Consider the following 19,233-nt stretch of genomic DNA (forward strand, 5'->3'; position numbering starts at 1 on the left):
GCCAGACTCTAAAGACGGATAATTATAAACTCTTTGTGGATTTTGTGGCAAAAACAGAGATTCCTTGCTATGATTAAGTATTAGATAGATTATGGTTGGAATGAGTTGCTTCTAATTTTATTTTGGTCTTTACACAATTCGAATCATAAGGAGAAAAACTGTTTCAAAGGATAAAGAACAACTGTGGTCAAAGTCAAAATTATTTGTTAGGAATGCAAGACACCCACAAAAAACAGTCATATTAATAACTATGTATTTGATATCTTACACATTAATCTTTGTCAAGATGTTCCTAAATTTTTCCCTAAAAAAATCTCTATTTCATATATATTTGGCTGTATTTATATGAGTTATTTTTTAATAATAATAATGTGTGCCCTTTAGTTAACATTAGTAGCCTAAGAAAAATGTTAAAAGTACTAATATCTGGCCACCCATGTCACAATGTAAAATCATAACTTCCTAGAGGGAACTGGAACCAACTAGGATGTTACCATACTAGGATACCGAATATGTAACATCATAGTATGTAAAATATCAACATAAATGATGAGCCAGAATCCACCATTCTTTTTATTTTATGATTGAGTTATAAGCCTTCAATTTGCTTAAAAGAGAACTAAAAGCAAAGGTTGTTCGTTGTGGCCTGTGCTTCTCTGCACTACATTTAAGCATCACCATAGTCAATCATTGGATATTCAGCTCTGTTACTTCACAAGACTCTTGACATTGCCAAAAGAGCCAACTTGGCCATTTTGCAAGACACTGTTTTAATCAACTTTTTATTTTCCTGATCCATAAAGCAACATGAAGCAATCTTTTAGCTATAAGCCATGCTTGCTTCCTTCAAATGAACTTAAAATTAATTCTAAGACAATAAAACACTGAAGTTTCTCTTTTTAAACTAAAATTATGGTGTTATTTTCATTTTATTTTCACTTTTTGAACCATTTTAAAAGATGTGGTCTCTTTTACCAAAGAGGACTAACCTATTGCTTGGAGGCCAGCCTGCAAATAATCTGGCCTAGAGTGAGGAATCCTTTTTAAGACAGTTTGTATTGAATGAACCAAAACAATTTCCACCCCGAGGCTTCCATCTGGTCAACCTGTGTTCAGTCCTACAAATAATTAATATGGAAAAATGGTGTTTTTTTTTTTTTTGTATCTTCAGTCCTCTCTGCTTTTACTAATTTAACAGAGAGATATTTAAAAACCAAACAAACAAATGTAACAACAACAACAAAATCTTGAAAAAAGCTCAGGCCACCAGCCTGGAATATAATGTCAGACTGTTAACATTTGCTGGCAAAAATTAAGTATTTTCAGTTCAGTTCTAAACTTATGAAGATAAACAAAGTGGTCTGCCCATCAGAAAACTGTGAATATTGTGATATGGGTTGGGGGACACATAGGAAAGAAAACAGAAGGCAGGAATGGAGATGATAGGTCATAATTAATATACTCAATCTACCCTTGTGCCTCCTCTTCAACCCCAACCCCAACCCCGCCCATGTCACAATGTAAAATCATAACTTCCTGGAGGGAACAGGAACTATAACCAACTAGGATGTTACCATACTAGGATGCTGAATATGCAACATCCTGGTATATAAAATATCAACATAAATGATGAGCCAGAATCCACCATTCTGTTTATTTTATGATTGAGTTATATGCCTTGAATTTGCTTAAAAGGGAACTAAAAGCAAAGGTTGCCTAGAAAAGTGATTCTAAATAAAGATCATCGCCAACATATCAAATGTATACTTCCTTACCTCCTGGTTCTAAACCTCTACCCCAAGCATTTTTTTTTCTTTTAATGAGATTGCAAAATTTTATTGAGGAGCTTTACACATTGGTCAATGCTATGTTATATAGTTACATTTAAATTTATTTTTTCAAACTTGATCTAAACGCTATTAAGAAATATAGCCACTAAATAGAAACTTATAAGTATCTTTCTAAAGAGAAGCATGACTCAGAAATTATAGGCTGTTGAGATATGGGTGCTTTGCAGAGTTTATGATAGGTCCCCATTCTATAGAGCTATTTTATGTAGTTGATGTAGAAGGATTTTCCAGAAGTATTTCAGTTTGCTTGAATTCTACTCCACAACTGAATTTCCAAAACATTATTATTAACTTTGCATTAAAATGGAGCTTTCTATTAAAAACAAAAAAAGTATGACAAGTTCTGAAAACTAAGATGATCACTCTAGAATTAGGCCCATGTTACTCCACCATGAAAGTCCTGCCTCCCACACTCAGGGACCCACTGAAACGCCAGTCTTTGTGCTACTTAATATTGGGTCCATTCACTGGAAAAGCCCTGCCCTAGAAAGGGGCTCTGGGATCTTTAAAGAAGAGATTATGAACTTAGACTGTAGTAGGCCCAGGGAACTACCCATGCAAAATGTATCCCAGGTCAGTATAAGGTGACCTTTAGAATCAGAGCCCACCATGCTGCAGAGAGACCCTTAGCAGAGAAATTAAACAATGTTTAAGTGTACTAAGTCTCTTTACATGTTCTTTCTCTCTATATTTGATAATATAGAAAGAATAAAATGTTTCTCTGTATCCTTGGGTCACTGGTTTTTCCAAGCATTTAAAAATGTTAATGGGAATGTGGAATTTATGAGTTTATATTTGTTTAGCACTTAGAAGAGTGCCTTGGATATAGTAAGTGCTTTACACAAAACTTTATGTTAAAAGAAATTATTGTAAAGATTTTCAACAACAGTGGATCATATTTTCAAATGACTAAGGAAATGCAAGGATTCTCTATGCTATGAAAGTGTTCTAATTAATTATTGATCTTTTACATGGTCGTAAGTTTAGTGGAGATTTCTCTTTTTTTCTTGTTGAAAGTTGAATTTGTGAGCTAGACTATTGCTCCCTGTGGGGCTTGTTTTCTGCTGTGAACTGAAAATGTATTAGTATCTTTTTACTAGAATCTAAATTCAATACTATGCCATCTATTGTAAAGATGCAAACGTTGGAATTTTGTAACTATTCATGGGGAAATGAGACTAAAGAATTATCTGACAGTTGAAGGTAGAAAATAATTAAGGCTGCTACATAAAGTGCAACTCGAAGACTGAAAATTATGGATTGCAAGCCTTTGCATGAAAATACATGTATTTCTTCTCTTGTCAAGACCAGAGCTGGCTCCTTTCCCAAGCTTTGCAAAACTATCTCTGAGCTATCTGGAAGACAGGGAATTAGAAATACTGTCGCTTCCACACTGTCAAAGAGAAGCCAGTTCCAGTTATTACAGTTGATGTGTGACTTAGTTCGGGGGTTGGGGAGGGCAGGGGGACAGGAATACAAACAAAAGTTTCTGTTACATCTTAGGTAACTAAATTTCAATGGTAGAGATCTTAAAATTCTGGGCCAATGTAAAAGTGTTACTCATTTTTATTTATTGTGAGTTTTCAGGTATCGTTGTTATTAGAAATGAGCAGGGGGCCGGGCGGGCGCAGTGGCTCACGCCTGTAATCCCAGCACTTTGGGAGGCCAAGGCGGGCGGATCTCGAGGTCAGGTGATCGAGACCATCCTGGCTAACACGGTGAAACCCCGTCTCTACTAAAAATACAAAAAATTAGTCGAGTGTGGTGGCGGGCGCCTGTAGTCCCAGCTATTCCTTGGCTGAGGCAGAATGGTGTGAACCTGGGAGGCAGAGCTTGCAGTGAGCCGAGATCACACCACTGCACTCCAGCCTGGGCAACAGAGCAAGACTCCCTCTCAAAAAAAAAAAAAGGAATGAGCAGGGATCTGGATAATCTATGATAGCAGGTATTATGAAGAAAAAAGCACCATTTGGCTCTGCGATGCTTTAGGTGATGTGGGCTGCATGAGATTGTTTTTGGGTGTACATGTGTCTTTTTAAATATCTTCTGAGTAGATTAATACTATTAAACTAAGTGTATGTACTAGCTAAGCCTAAATTAAGTGGAGGGGCAAAAACAAAAGACCTAAAAATGAAATGTTGATAAATCACAGAAATGTTCCAACTTCTTCAATCTGAAACATCTGGTTCCTCCAAGTAATTCCTGTAAATATTTCCAGCTGCAACCAAAAAGAAAATGAAAGTGATTTGTGGTAGGACCAAGCGAGCACATTCTCGCCTTGGTGCATTAGTTGAGCAGCTTCTGGGTGGCTGAATCCAGATAAGACTCTGGACTGACTCAGAGATGAAGGAGGCATCTCCTGGCCTCAAAGTGCTCACAGTATACTGGATGGAGAGGCACTCTGTGCAAAGGGCTATGATGCAGATATATTTGAATTCAGTGGAAACACTAAAAGTAGCTAAATATTAATAATTCAGCCTCGCTGGATCTGGGAAGGCTTGGCAGAAAAGCTGACTTCTGACCAGGAACTTGAGTAATGACTGAAAATTCAGCAGTTAATCTGGAGAAACAGGACTTCTGGGCTGGGAGAACATCAGCATGTGCTCTGAGATGTAAATTTTGGGGAAGAATCTCATACACACTCTAGAAAATGAATTTTGTTCCCTGGGTAGTGTTCCATACAATGCCTGGCATATAGTAAGCTGTCAATACAAAAGTGTGGAAAGAGCTGTACTGGCTTCCTGGGCTGCTGTAACCAAATACTGCAAACCAGGTGGCATAAAGCAACAGAATTTATTGTCTCACAGTTCTAGAGGTTGGAATTCCCAAACCAAGGTGTTGACAGAGATGTAGGGTACGATCCTTTCTTGTGTCTTGCAGCTCCTGGAAGCCCCAGATGTTTCTGGAGTGTCGCAGTGTAACTCTAGTTTCGGCCTCCGTCTTCACATTGCCATCTCCCTCTGCATATGAGTCTTTCTGTATCTCTACCCTGTGTCTCTGTCTTGCCTGCTTATGAAGACACTAGTCATATTGGATTAAGAGTCTACTCTAATCGAGCCATGACCTCATCTTAACCTAATACATCAATAGACCCTATTTCCAAATAAGGTCACTTTCACAGAACGGGGCTGGTTAAGATTTCATCATATCTTTTGCAGGGGACACAGTTCAACCCAAAACAGAAGGAATGAGCTAGTCAAGGTTTTGATGCCAGGAAAAATGGTCCATATTTTAGAAAGTGAACCCTGAATGCAGGATGGAGTCCATATTAGTAAGGTGGAGAGTGGGAAGGAAGACCAGAATCAGGAGTCTCAGTTAACGAGTTGTTGAAAGGAGATGAGAGATGATGAGCACTTGAGCAGGGTGGGAGCAGTGGAGAGAGAAGGGAAACAGACGTGAAATCCATAGCCAGTCAGAGTGAGGGACTTGGGGACAGATTAGATATAGGTAGATGAGGGTCAGGGAGGATTCAAGATGATTCCTAGGGTTCTATCCTGGGAGGCAGACCTGATGAATGGTGATGCCACTAATGATGATACAGAATGTAAGGCAGAACGTTTGTTTTGCAAAGGATATTGGTGAGTTCACCCTTGTACACATTGTATTGGCGATACATCAAATACACTTGTGGGGAGAGGACTAGTTGTCCATAGAACTCCATGGAATCATTCTATGCCTGTGCTATGTAAAATGCTGTTTTGTGGCTGCTGAGCTCTTGAAATGTGGCTAGTGCACCTGAGGACCTGAATTTTCAGTTTAATTTAATAAATTTAATTTCCAATAGTCACCTGTGCCTAGTGGTTACCATATTAGAGAGCACTGACCTAGCAGGTACTTAAACATGTGTGTTTGATATTTGAGAGAGATGCAGAGATAGGAGGAGCATGGTCTAGATTGAAAATCGAATCTGGGGAGTCATTAGCTTATAGGCAATTGCTGAAGCCTTGTGGGCGATGAGGCCATTGAGCAGGGAGCCAGATACAGAGATGAGTTAAGAGTGCAACCCTTGGGGAACACCAGTGTATAAGTTGTACACCACAAAAGAGAGTGAGCAAACAACACCTGAGAAGCAGAAAGGAAAAGCAGAAGAGAGGACAGTGTTGCAGAAGGCAGAGGAAAAATTTCAAGGAGAAAGCAGTCTACCATATCTGAGAAAAATGAATTTCGTTTAATAAACTATGAAAAGGGGCTTTCACAATTACAATATTCCTTTACCAATAAATGAAATGGCCATATTTTATTAACAAAGAGTAAGTACATTGTGCTCTAACCATGGAATTTATCTTTATCTTCCCTCCACCTCCAGCCAAAGGTAAATGGAGGCAATAATAAGGAATTTATGAAGATGAGACTATTCCAGGGAATCCAGAATAATATGCCCCTAAAAACATTGCCCTATAGCAGGAGGGTCCAGAATGCATTTCCCATGAGGTCCTCAATAGAAGTTGTGTAACTGTTTTAATGCCTGTACTGATGGTAGTATCACTTTTTATAGACTCTGCCTAAATACTCTGTGAAGTGGGTAGACTTATTTCCAGTTTACATAAGAGGAATCTGTGGCTCATGGAGTTTCAGTGTCTTGCCTCAGATGATAGAAGCTGCACATAGTAGAGTTAGGAATCCAGGTTTTTCTGTCCATGCTCTTTCCACCTCAACAATGTTTTCTAAACTTAAGACATTGACATTCTGCTCTCATGATTTTTTCCATATATGCTCACCACTTCAACTGATATTCACTTAATATTTTTAAAGTAAACTTAAATTATTATTTAAAAGCTGAATATTATAGTTTTACTTGGAAAACCAGTATCACTTGCCATAAATATATGGTGATTTTGAAATAAAAAAAAATCACACCTGTAATCCCAATACGTTGGAGGCTGAGGTGGGAAGATCACTTGAGCCCAGGAGTTCAGGACATGGGCAATATAGCAAGATCTCGTCTCTACAGAAAAGTTTAAAAATGAGTCAGGCATGGTGGCATGTGCCTGTAGTTCCATCTACTTGGGAGGCTGAAGCAGGAGGATCCCTTGAGTCCAGGGGTTCAAGGTTGCAGTGAGCTTTGATCATGTCACTACACTCCAGCCTGGGTGACAGAGTAAGACCCTGTCTCAAAAATAAAATGAAAGAAAGTAAAGGAAGGGAGGGAGGGAGGGAAGGAAGGAAGGAAGGAAGGAAGGAAGGAAGGAAGGAAGGAAGGAAGGAAGATGCTAGCGAAATACTACTGCCTGCCAAAGACTTTAAATCAGAGGCTTACGCCTTTTTTTTTTTCTCAGTAAAAAGGGACATGAGCAAATGTTTAAAGATATTCTAGAAACATTCTCTACCATAGGAGATTAACCCCTTGCCTTGTGAAAAAAGTGGCCTCTAATAGCAATGCTACTCTAGCTCAGGGATGAAAATGAAACTTCCTGCTTTCCATTAAAGAATAAATAATATAGGCCAGACGCAGTGGCTCATGCGTGTAATCCCAGCACTTTGGGAGGCCGAGACGGGCAGATGACTTGAGGTCAGGAGTTCGAAGCCAGCCTGGCCAACATGGTGAAACCCCATCTCTACAAAAAATACAAAAATTACCTGGGCATGGTGGTGTGCGCCTATAATCCCGCTACTCAGGAGGCTGAGGCAGGAGAATCACTAGAACCTGGGAGGCAGAGGTTGCAATGAGCTGAGATCACGCCACTGCACTCCAGCCTGGGTGACAGGGTGAGATTCCGTCTCAAAAGAAAAAAAGAAAAGAATAAAGTCCTTCTGCCATTTAAGGAAAAAGAGGGTACTAAGAAGTTGTTCGATAAAACCATGAAGAGTCTGATGAATTATAATCTAGGACTCACACAGTTTCTGAGGCCACCCAATCTTTATTCGGACAGAAATTTCTTAGAAGATACTTTCTAGATACTCACACTGGAGGCAAAAATCAAACTGTATTATAGATTTCAAAAGTGCATTCTGTACATTTCATTAATAGGTTTATGGATTTTAGAGCAATGTGGCTTAAACATTTCCTTAGCTGTATGAATATTCCCTTCTAGAAGAGCTAAAGGAAAAACAAAACCCACGCTCAGTTGGTATCAGACTCAAAAACTGGGCAGCACTGGAAAACTGGGGTTTGTGACTCAGTAAATTGCTGAACAGTGGACTGGCCTCTGTGACTGATATTAGATGAGTTCCACCATCCTCACCAAGTTCCCACACATCAGTCACCACAATGCTACCCTTATCAGACTGGTCCATGTGACCAAGAAAGCAGGTCTTTTGTCCTTGGACAGGAGTCTCTGCCATCGTCTGATCCTGGGGGTACCAACTGCTGGACGATATTCTCAGCAAGAACTCTTGAGTCCTAAAGCTAACTCCCTCCAGGTGAAATGCAAGATTAACGTCTGCATACATTTCTACTTTATCACAACTAATGCCTTAAGTAGGTTCTAGGTTGTGTAGATGATCTGAACCACATTAAAAGAAAATATTTTTAAGTAAAACAAGAAGAAAAATGATCGCTCAGATTGTGTTCTTTTCTCACTAGCTAGGTTTTATTGATCTATTTTTTTAAGCTTGAGTTTAAGCTAAGAAAAGAAACCTTGCTTTTTATGGCAAGAGTTATTGAGGAAAAAGACAGCTTATAATAGAAAGCATCTTGCACAGAAGTTTTGGTAATCAGAGTGGGGAGATGAAGAGGAGCTTTGTAAATTTTGACTTTGAAAGGCCATTGTAATGTAAATATGACTTCCTAGAGTGTAAACAACAGTGGTTTGAAAATAAAAATTTGTACAAAACAGGCAGCTATCTAGTTAAAAGAAAATGTGTCTAATAAGCATGTGTGTCTGAGATGTCTTGAATATTTTGATACTATACTGTAATTACTAACAATATAAAATTTCCAAGACTTTTGAAACCGTGAGAAAGTTTTTAGGATTTTTTTTTCCCCAGAAAAAGACAGCTATACTTTTTTGGTACTCTACACATTTAAAGTAATTTAAGAATAAAAAACATACTGTTCCCACACAAATTATATACTTGAAAGTACTTTAAATTATTAATGGAACCACAAGTTCTTAAACTTTAAAGAATCCTCTCTTAGTTTAGCCAACAGATGATTATATTAACATAAAAAAGTATGGTTACATATATTTGAGTTAAGGATCATCATTGTGTCAAGAAAATATTACATTTATATTGAGAAAATCCAAAAGTTCACTAAGAATATTGTTTAATTCAAACGTTATATTTATTGTTTTCATCTTGGACTTCTGAAAACTGACTTTTTTCTCAGACTTAAACAAACCATTCTATTCTTTACCATGCTGGGTTTTGCATGATTTGGAGGCATTCTCACCATAGAGCCATTTTTCTCTCACCCTGAAGGACATAAGAAAGAAATTAGAGATGTCAGAACAGTTGTGTGGAGGTACTTTAACAGGACCATGGTGCAGAAAGGAGGTGGGGTAAAAATATTTGCTTTAGGCCAAGCATGGTGGCTCACACCTGTAGTCCCAGGACTTTGGGAGGCTGAGGTGGGCAGATCACAAGGTCAGGAATTCCAGACCAGCCTGACCAACATGGTGAAACCCCATCTCTACTAAAAATACAAAAATTAGCCAGGCGTGCTGGCAGGCGCCTATAATCCCAGCGACTCAGGAGGCTGAGGCAGGAGAATCACTTGAACCCAGGAGGCGGAGGTTGCAGTGAGCCAAGATCACACCACTGCACTCCAGCCTGGATGACAGAGCGAGACTCCGTCTCAAAAAAAAAAAAAATTGCTTTATAATCCAGTTAAATGCAATGACTCCTCCCTTTCTAGACCCAACTGGGCACTTGGGCAGCAGTAACAATGTATATTAAATGATCCAATAAACGAATGGTCTCTTTTGCCTATAAATCTGTAATGCAACAAAAATCTGCAGCAGTGCAGTTTACTGAATTTTAATGCCAAATGTCTATCGCTGTGTATTCCTTGCCATCTACTCTGTGTATCTTCCTGCAGGCATCAATGTGGGCTTGTTATTTTTTGTTTGTTTTTTTGTTTTGAGACAGAGTCTCCCTCTGTCACCCATACTGGAGTGCAGTGGCTCAATCTCGGCTCACTGCAACCTCCACCTCCTGGGTTCAAGCGATTCTCCTGCCTCAGCCACCCAAGTAGCTGGGATTACAGGCACCTGCCACCATGCCCAGCTAATTTTTGTATTTTTAATAGAGATGGGGTTTCACCATGTTGGCCAGGCTTGTCTCAAACTCCTGACCTCAGGTGATCCGCCCGCCTCAGCCTCCCAAAGTGCTGGGATTACAGGTGTGAGCCACCACGCTCAGCCTTTTTGGTTCTTTTTGTGTCTTTTGGTTGTATTCAGCTTTCTGATATCATTGGGAGACAGTTAAATCACAAAATACACTAGATATCATTAGGAGACAGTCCACAAAATATACATCCTATTGCAAAAGTGTGTGGTCATTTCTCCTTTAAATTCTCCCATTTTGCTTTGATGACACTTGTAGTATGCTCATCTGTCTTTCCTCAAGAGGAAATTTTATAATTTTAATAAAATTTGACAATTTTATAATTGTTGCCTTTTTCAAGTCTTATATTTGAAATTAGCTGGGAACAGTGGCTCACACCTGTAATCTCAGCAATTTGGGAGGCCAAGGCAGGCAGATCACTTGAGGTCAGGAGTTCAAGACCAGCCTGGCCAAAATGCTGAAACCCTATCTCTACTAAAAATACAAAGATTAGCCAGGTGTGGTGGTGTGTGCCTGTAGTCCCGGCTACTCAGGAGGCTGAGTCAAGAGAATCACTTCAACTGGGAAGGTGGAGGTTGCAGTGAGCTGAGATGGCACCATTGCACTCCAGCCTGGGTGACAGAGCAAGACTCCGTCTCGGGGAAAAAAAAAAAATTAATCAGCAGTGTCCCTTTTGCAGATTTTATAATTTTTCCCTTTTCAGATTCATCTGTCCATGTCTCCATTCATCCATCCACCCATCCACGCTAATACACAGTGAGTCACTGAGTTTACCTTTAACAGATTCATTTTCAATTCATGCAGTTATTCCCAGGGAAAAAAAGTTTGTTCAAAGACTGCCTGCTGGAAGATAAGGGGCTAATATCTAAGATTTATAAATAACTCGTGCAACTCAATAGCAAGAAAACATATAATCCAATTTTAAAAATGAGCAAAAGACTTAAATAGAAATTTTTCTAAAGATGTCATAAAAATGGCCAACAGGTACATGAAAAGGTGCTTAATATCACAAATCATCAGGGAAACGCAAATCAAAACTACTGTGAAATATCACCTCACACCTGTTAGGAGATCTATTATCAAAAAGACGAGAGATAATAAGTGTGACAGAAGGTGTGAAGAAAAGAGAACCCTTGAAATCTAGATTGTTGCAGCCATTATGGAAAACAGTATGGAGCTTTCTAAATAAATTGAAAGTAGAGTACCATATGACCCAGCAATCCCTCTTTTGGGCACATACCCAAAGGAGATGAAATCACCAGCTCGTAAATATATGTGCATTCCCATGTTCATTACCACAGTATTCACAACAGCCAAGATACTGAAACAACCTAGGGTTTATCAATGAATGAATGGGTAAAGAAACTATTTTATATTTATGAAATATTATTATATTTAGTATATAATATATACATATATCATATATGTTATATATATGGAATACTATTCAGCCACTAAAAAGGAGGAGATCCTGCCATTTTCCACAATATAGATGGATCTAGAGGTCTTGGTGGATTTTAAAAAGCCACCTGCTCTATGTATGTTCTGGAAGCTTTTTATGTGTTATGAAAATGTACTGCTGTCTTAAAAATTGGGGCATTTTTTTCCTGATACTTCAGGGAATATTTTATCTTCAAGTAAAATGATCAAGAGCTTTTTATGTATACTGCTTTGCATTGTTTCTTGCCAAGGATGCTGTGGGTGATATCTGCACCTTGGTGATAAGGATTCCACCTCGGAGAACAGAAGCTGCAGGGAAGGAAGGCGTTTAGAGGAACTATGCTACAGTTTCATCACAATCCCCATTTTCAATTACCAAAAGGCCTTCTCAGAATTTAAGGACACTCAAAGCAGGCAGCAATTAATTTAATTCCAGATAGAAGCTTTTGACCATGTATATTTCACTTGGCACTTTTTGCAAATCTCACTTTCCCTGTTCAGAATAATTCCTGGCAGTGTTGTAGCGTTCTTCCAAATACCACTCATGCATCTCACCATCTTGCCTGAGGGAAAAGTGAAGGAAGATGTAGTCTAAACAGCTAATTTTCATATAAATGTATATAAAAATGTGAAATACATTAAAATTAACAATAATATCCCCTTAGTATTACTGCTCCACTGTATTTTAGCCCAGTGCATATCACCTTACTACTAAGATAAATGGCAATTTTGCACCAAGACATCAGATCGATGGAAATTCACTTGGAATAGATATTCAGGCATAAAAGTATGTTCATACCTACAAAATATTCTAAACCCATAATCTAAGTTCAAATATAGTCAGCTTTATTTTCTTTCAGCAAATATAGTCAGTTTGTATTGCAATGTCATAAGACCAGGAGGAGGGTTGCAGCATTCTTCTACCTCTGTCATCTTAATATTTGTCTCTGATGTTCTCCTCTCCAAGTGTGTGTCCTAGTACCCCTGCATCAGGGTCCCTGTTTCTACTCTCAGAAGAATCAGCAGCTATTGCCAATGTCCATTTAGCTGCCAGTCTTCTGAAAGAAACACAGGAGAAAAAAACTGTATACAAAGAGTACACTTCGTCTTTCTACATTCTTTTCTGTGAATGAAATATACTACTTAGGAGGTGGAAATGGTCCTTGTTTTGAATTTGAAGCCATGCTTTATTTTCCTGCTATAGAGACATATTCTGGTACTCTTTGTAATAAGATCTAGTGACAGTAAATAGCTCTTGATATCAAAGAGTAAAACCCATTGTATGACAAGCTATTCATAGTTTATCCATAATAAAATTTATTTTCAAATGTAAATACATATATATGTATATTTTTAAATTTGGAAACACATTTAATGTATTTGTGGAAAATATCAAGAAAAGATATTTTGTGACAACTTCTAGGTATGCATCTCTGTACTTTTTACTTGTCATTCTTTATAATCTTTTTAATTATTAGGTACTATTTATTTGAGACAAATTATTAATCATCTTTTCAAAAGTTCTCTGAGGTTGTTGGCCTGCTGTAGGAATAGCAGGAAGGAATCAGAGACTCTTGGTGTGTCTTCTGGTAAAAGAGACATCCAGCTTTCCTAAGTGCTTGGAGTATGAAAGAGTGGCAAGTTTTAGAAATCCACTTCACCCTCCCCCCTCCGCCCCACGCACAGGGTAAGTATCTTTCATTCCTCAGGGGCCCACCTCTAGGCAGGTAGTGTCTTCTGCTTCAAGATGAATAAAACCTAGGCAGGCAGGAGAGGGAGTTCAGTGCCCTCACAGCTGCTAAAATGTCAGAGCTGAGCACCTAGGATTGTCTTTCCCTCCTGGCCCGAAATAAGTTGTTCACCTGCCTCCAAGAAACACTGGTTTCAGCGATAAATCTCTGAGTACCCATAATAATGAAGGTGGGTACCATGGTAACTTGGATGGCAGTTTTGAAGTCCAAAATTGGTTTATATTTAAGATTTTCCTTAAAGATTTGCTATTCATTCTAGATGATTACCAAAGGGAAGTACGATTTCTTTTCTTATGAATGATTCAAAATGCAGCATGTATACCACCTGGAATAGAAAAATACATGCCAAGCTAGAATTATTTTTTAACATATACTTCCATTTAATTCAAGATGTTTCTTGTGCACCTACTATATATCATAAACAATAACAGGTGCTGCCAGGACAGAAACAAGGAAAGGATGTAATCCTTGTCTCAAAGGAATTTTTAGTATAATAGAAGGTATGTCCATCATCTGTTGCGACAGTAATACTGTGTAAAAAATCACCCCCAAACTCAGTGGTTTAAAAACATTGTTTATGCTAGCTCACGCATCTGTGGTTCATCTGGTTATTGGCTGAACCACGCTGGCCTTGGTTGAGCCTGTCTGTAAGGTACAGGTTGGAGGAAGTTCTGTCTGCTTCACGGGTCTCTCATTATTCTTTTTTTTCTTTTTTTTTTTTCTGACAGAGTTTCACTGTGCAGTGGCGCAATCTCGACTCACTGCAACCTCCAACCTCTGCCTCCTGGGTGCAAGCAAAAATTCGCATGCCTCACCCTCCTGAGTAGCTGGGATCATAGAGGTGTGCCACCACACCTGACTAATTTTTGTATTTTTAGTAGAGACAGGTTTTTGCCATTCTGGCCAGGCTGGTCTCAAACTCTTGGCCTCAAGTGATCCACCCACCTCAGCCTCCCAGAGGGCTGGATTATAGGCATGAGCCACTGCGCCTGCAAGGGGCTAGTGAGGCATGTTCTCCTCACTGTGATGGTAGAAGATTGAGAGGTCAAGCCCAGCTGCACAAATGGCTTTCCTCTAACATTTTCTGCCAAAGCAAGTCACATGGACAAGCCCTATGTCACTAGAATGAGGAAATATACTCTGTCTGAGGTGAACTGCAAAGTATATGACAAAGGATATGGGGACACAGGGAGGGATGCAAAATTAGGAAAATATATAGCAGGTGCACAAATGTCTTGAATTGAATGGAAATGCTAATATGTTAAAAATAATACAATCAACCACATTAGGAAAAGATAAATCCACAAATGTCTGTATAACAAATGGTGGGGGCTTCACAAGGGAAGGGATCCTATCTCAGAAACAGGAAGAAAACTTCTTAAAGGAGATGGCATTTGCAGCCACTCAAGAAAGGTGTTTGTATTTCAAGAGGCTAACATGGGAGGTTGGGACAGCACATAAATTCAAAGGTGCTCCATGAGTACAGTGTGGATGCACATAAGCCATTCTCAGTGTTAGGTTGTAAAGAAGCAACTGAACAGAAAAATTGCAGCAATAGAAAAAGGAGATCTGTAACAAAACTACAAGTAGGGGGAGACTTCATGTCTCAGAAATTTTTGTGTTGCATGTTATTGCTGGAAGTTCTTTGAGAAGATGGTATGAGTGTTAGTTTCCAGGGTATGAAATATGCAAAAGCATATAAGCATAGAGCTTTTGTTTAAATCTTGAGAACTATAATTACAGCTGGAAATGACTTAGAAATTGTTTAGCTCAGCTCACTTATTTTATAGATGAGGAAATATGTATTTTGAAGATAAATTCTCTATGTGTGGATATGTATGTATATCTATATAGATACATACCTATACAGATAGTTCCTGATTTTACTATGGCTTAAATATAATTTCCAGACCTTATGATGGTACAAAAGTGATACACATTCAGTAGAAACTGTACTTTGAGTACCCATACAACCATTCTGTTTTTTACTTTCAGCACAGTATTCAATAAGTCACATGAGATATTCAACACTTCATTATAAAATAGGCTTTGTGTTAAATGACTTTGTTACTGTAGGCTATTGTAAGCCTTCTGAGCACATTTAAGGTAGGCTAGGATAAGCAAACATGTTTGGCAGGTTAGATGTTTTAAATGCATTTTCAACCTGGGATATTTTAAATTTATGATAGGCTTATGGCCCGAAAACCCCATAGTAAGCTGGGGAGCATCTTCCTGTGTGTGGGTATATGTATGTGTGTAAAATATATAAAATATATAAATATATTAACAGAGAAAATACATTTCTTCCTAAATAAAACCATATATGTGGTATTATTACCATATATATCCAACGTCTATATATGTATTATTATATCCAATGTATATTGTATATAATATCTAATGTATATTAAGTATATTATATAATATATATTATATAATATAAATGTATATCATGTAGATACAAAATTTATATTATATTGGATCTAATAATACATATATACACATTGAATATATATGGTAATAATACCATGTATATGGTTATATATAATATACATTGGATATTATATATATATCAAAAATATATAATATGCAATTGTATTTAGAGAGAAAGACTAAATTCTTCTCCTGTGTATATTGAGAAAAAGAGAGAGGAAATGAGCCTACTTCTTGAAGTGGTATTCTAAAGAATTCTTAATCCCTCACAAACTTTAAAACTGCTGTGTCCTTATCAGCGATCTTTCTAGTTCCAAGGAATAGAATATGGCTCATACTATTCAAATGCAAAGGGGAGGTTGTTAATAAGAAGAAAAAATAAACATGTTTCCAGTTACCCAAGGACTGGAAATGCTGTGTGTAATGCCTGACCTAGCAGAGGCCTTTCATTGGCTCCCCTACTCTGGGGCACTGTTTTCAATAGAAATGGGAGCAGACACTGGGAGAAGTGAGCCAAGGCAGCAGGTGTCCTCTGCGCCGACTCACTACTCTTCCTGTCTTCTGAAACTCACTCCCCTCATTTGTAAATGCAACATAATCACCCATCTAACCAAAATATAATTAGGGAGGTAAACCAGTTTGTGTGTCTAATATATGAGGTTTCTCCAGAATAGAAACAATGAAACTTTGAAGTTGTGCCCTACCATAATCCCCGTTCATGTAGACTGGAAGTTGTCAAACTATTACCTGATGGGATTTGTTCCCTGGCCTAGACAGGGACTAGTCCAGCTGGTCTGCTTTTATAAATTAGGTTTTATTAAAACAGCCACTCTCCTTTGTTTACACTCTGTTTGTGGTAGCTTTTGCACAACAATGGCAGGGCTTGTCGTTGCAAGGGGGACAGAGCCCATGGCCTGCAAAGCCTCAGTATTTCATATCTGACCCTGTTCATTGCAGTCTGGTCACTCCTGGTGCAGACCACAGGGAACTGTCGCTTTCTGGAATGGGCGACACGTGCATGTGCTTGGTCCTCTGGGATGGCATTGGCAGGAGTCGGCCCAGGGAGGACATACGTGGAATGAGAATGTTGCCCCCATGGATGTTTTCTCTAAGAAAGAAACAGGTGCTGGCCGGGCACGCTGGCTCACGCCTGTAATATCAGCATTTTGGGAGGCCAAGGCGGGCGGATGACCTGAGGTCAGGAGTTCGAGACCAAACTGGCCAACATGGTGAAACCGCGTCTCTACTAAAAATACAAAAAAACTTAGCCAGCCTTGGTGTCGCATGCCTGTAATTCCAGCTACTTGGGAGGCTGAGTCAGGAGAATCGCTTGAACCCAGGAGGCGGAGGTTGCCATGAGCCGAGATCACGCCATTGCACTCCAGCCTGGGCGACAAGATCTTAAAAAAAAAAAAGAAAGAAAATAAAAGAAAGAAACCAGTGCTTTTGCTGCCTTCCTGGGGCCCTACTGAGGCCGTCATGATTAACCTTTGTTCTCTGTCCTTTGCCAGACTCCGACCTGAGCATGCGCACACTGAGCACGCCCAGCCCAGCCCTGATATGTCCACCGAATCTGCCAGGATTTCAGAATGGAAGGGGCTCGTCCACCTCCTCGTCCTCTATCACCGGGGAGACGGTGGCCATGGTGCACTCCCCGCCCCCGACCCGCCTCACACACCCGCTCATCCGGCTCGCCTCCAAACCCCAGAAGGAGCAGGCCAGCATAGACCGGCTCCCGGACCACTCCATGGTGCAGATCTTCTCCTTCCTGCCTACCAACCAGCTGTGCCGCTGCGCGCGCGTGTGCCGCCGCTGGTACAACCTGGCCTGGGACCCGCGGCTCTGGAGGACTATCCGCCTGACGGGCGAGACCATCAACGTGGACCGCGCCCTCAAGGTGCTGACCCGCAGACTCTGCCAGGACACCCCCAACGTGTGTCTCATGCTGGAAACCGTAACTGTCAGTGGCTGCAGGCGGCTCACAGACCGAGGGCTGTACACCATCGCCCAGTGCTGCCCCGAACTGAGGCGACTGGAAGTCTCAGGCTGTTACAATATCTCCAACGAGGCCGTCTTTGACGTGGTGTCCCTCTGCCCCAATCTGGAGCACCTGGATGTGTCAGGTAAATGGACACTGACCTACCAGCTATGGGCCCTCCTGGTGCACCATCCTAAAACAGTGGGGACAATGCCACCACCGGAGGGTCCTCTTCTTGCAAGCCATCAGAGATGAGGGACGGGTGGTAGGGAGGCTGGCTTTTGCAGAGAAACTGTCTCTATAGAATCATGACCCTGGAGGCCACAAGTTTCCCTTTCATCAAATAATGTCCACTTCTTCTTTTTTTTTTTTTTTTTTAATTATACTTCAAGTTTTAGGGTACAGGTGCACAACGTGCAGGTTAATTACATATGCATACATGTGCCATGTTGGTGTGCTGCACCCATTAACTCGTCATTTAACATTAGGTATATCTCCACTTCTTACGGGAGTTCTTAGGGGAATTCTAGCACATTTTGCCTGGGAGTTGAGGTTAGTATGACTTTTAAATGTCTTTACTCTTCATAACTCTCACAGTTACTTCAGAGCAACCATAGATAGTGCAAACAGGGTATCTAAGTGTAGAGAAATAGGAAACAAAAGGCTAACTCAAGCACAGTTAGCTTAGAAACTATCCTTGCACCCACCTGCTGTTGGTCCCTGGAGCCTGGAATCTTTGTCCAAGCTGTAAAAATGATGTCGTATGTTTTCATATCACGGGCCGGACGGTTCCCACTGTGGGTGATAAAACAGTCAGCTGTGGGCTGTGCTCATGATCACTTGCCATTTTGTAGTGTCTCCTTAGATTTCACCAGCACTCTTTTTACATCTGGGTTAATCCTGCATCTTTTCTCAAGCAAAATTCTCAATTATACAGTGCAAGGGCAAGGTCCATTGAATTAAATCTTTAGTGCTTTTAAAAATTGAAGGAAGTCGTGCGTAGAGGCCCACGCCTGTAATCCGAGCACTTGGGAGGCTGAGGCATGAGGATTACTTGAAGCTAGGAGTTAGAGACCAGCCTGAGCAACAAAGTGAGACCCTTCTCTCCACAAAAACTGGAAATATTAGCCGGGCACAGTGGTATGAGACTGTGGTCCCAGCTATTCTACTCAGAGGCTGAGGCAGGAGGATTGCTTGAGCCCAGGAGTTCGAGGCTGCAGTGAACTATGATCATACCACTGCACTCTAGCCTGGAGGACAGAGTGAGACCCTGTCTCTGAAAAAAAAAAAAAAAAAAATCGAAGGAAATCCCAGCATGGCTGCTTTGCTTGGAAACCTCCCTCAGGCAGGAAGAATTAAAGCCCAGACTCACACTTAGGCGCCAGACATGATCTGGCTGGACTAACAGCCCTTCCTTATCTCATTTGCTGCCTAGTCAAAAGATGAACCTTCGAGAGGCTGAAATGGGTAAGATGCATCAGGGACTTAAAAAAAACCAACAGCACGACCAGCAACCTCAGGGAGTCTGGGGGGAGGGGTCAAGAAGTAAAAA

At 40.0% G+C, this 19,233-nt stretch overlaps 1 protein-coding gene across 3 annotated transcripts in view; it reads left to right on the forward strand.

Annotated features, from left to right (window-relative positions):
* The window catches only part of FBXL7 (F-box and leucine rich repeat protein 7), a 434,790-nt gene that overhangs the window by 405,938 nt on the left and 9,619 nt on the right, over positions 1-19,233 (forward strand). For all 3 annotated transcript variants that reach the window (XM_054488427.2, XM_063664673.1, XM_063664674.1), the window contains exon 3: positions 17,215-17,826. In XM_054488427.2, coding sequence (XP_054344402.1) covers positions 17,215-17,826 — 612 coding nt within the window. The remainder of the gene's footprint in view (positions 1-17,214; positions 17,827-19,233) is intronic.

This window comes from Pongo pygmaeus, chromosome 4, assembly GCF_028885625.2.
Source record: "Pongo pygmaeus isolate AG05252 chromosome 4, NHGRI_mPonPyg2-v2.0_pri, whole genome shotgun sequence".
NCBI lineage: Eukaryota > Metazoa > Chordata > Mammalia > Primates > Hominidae > Pongo > Pongo pygmaeus.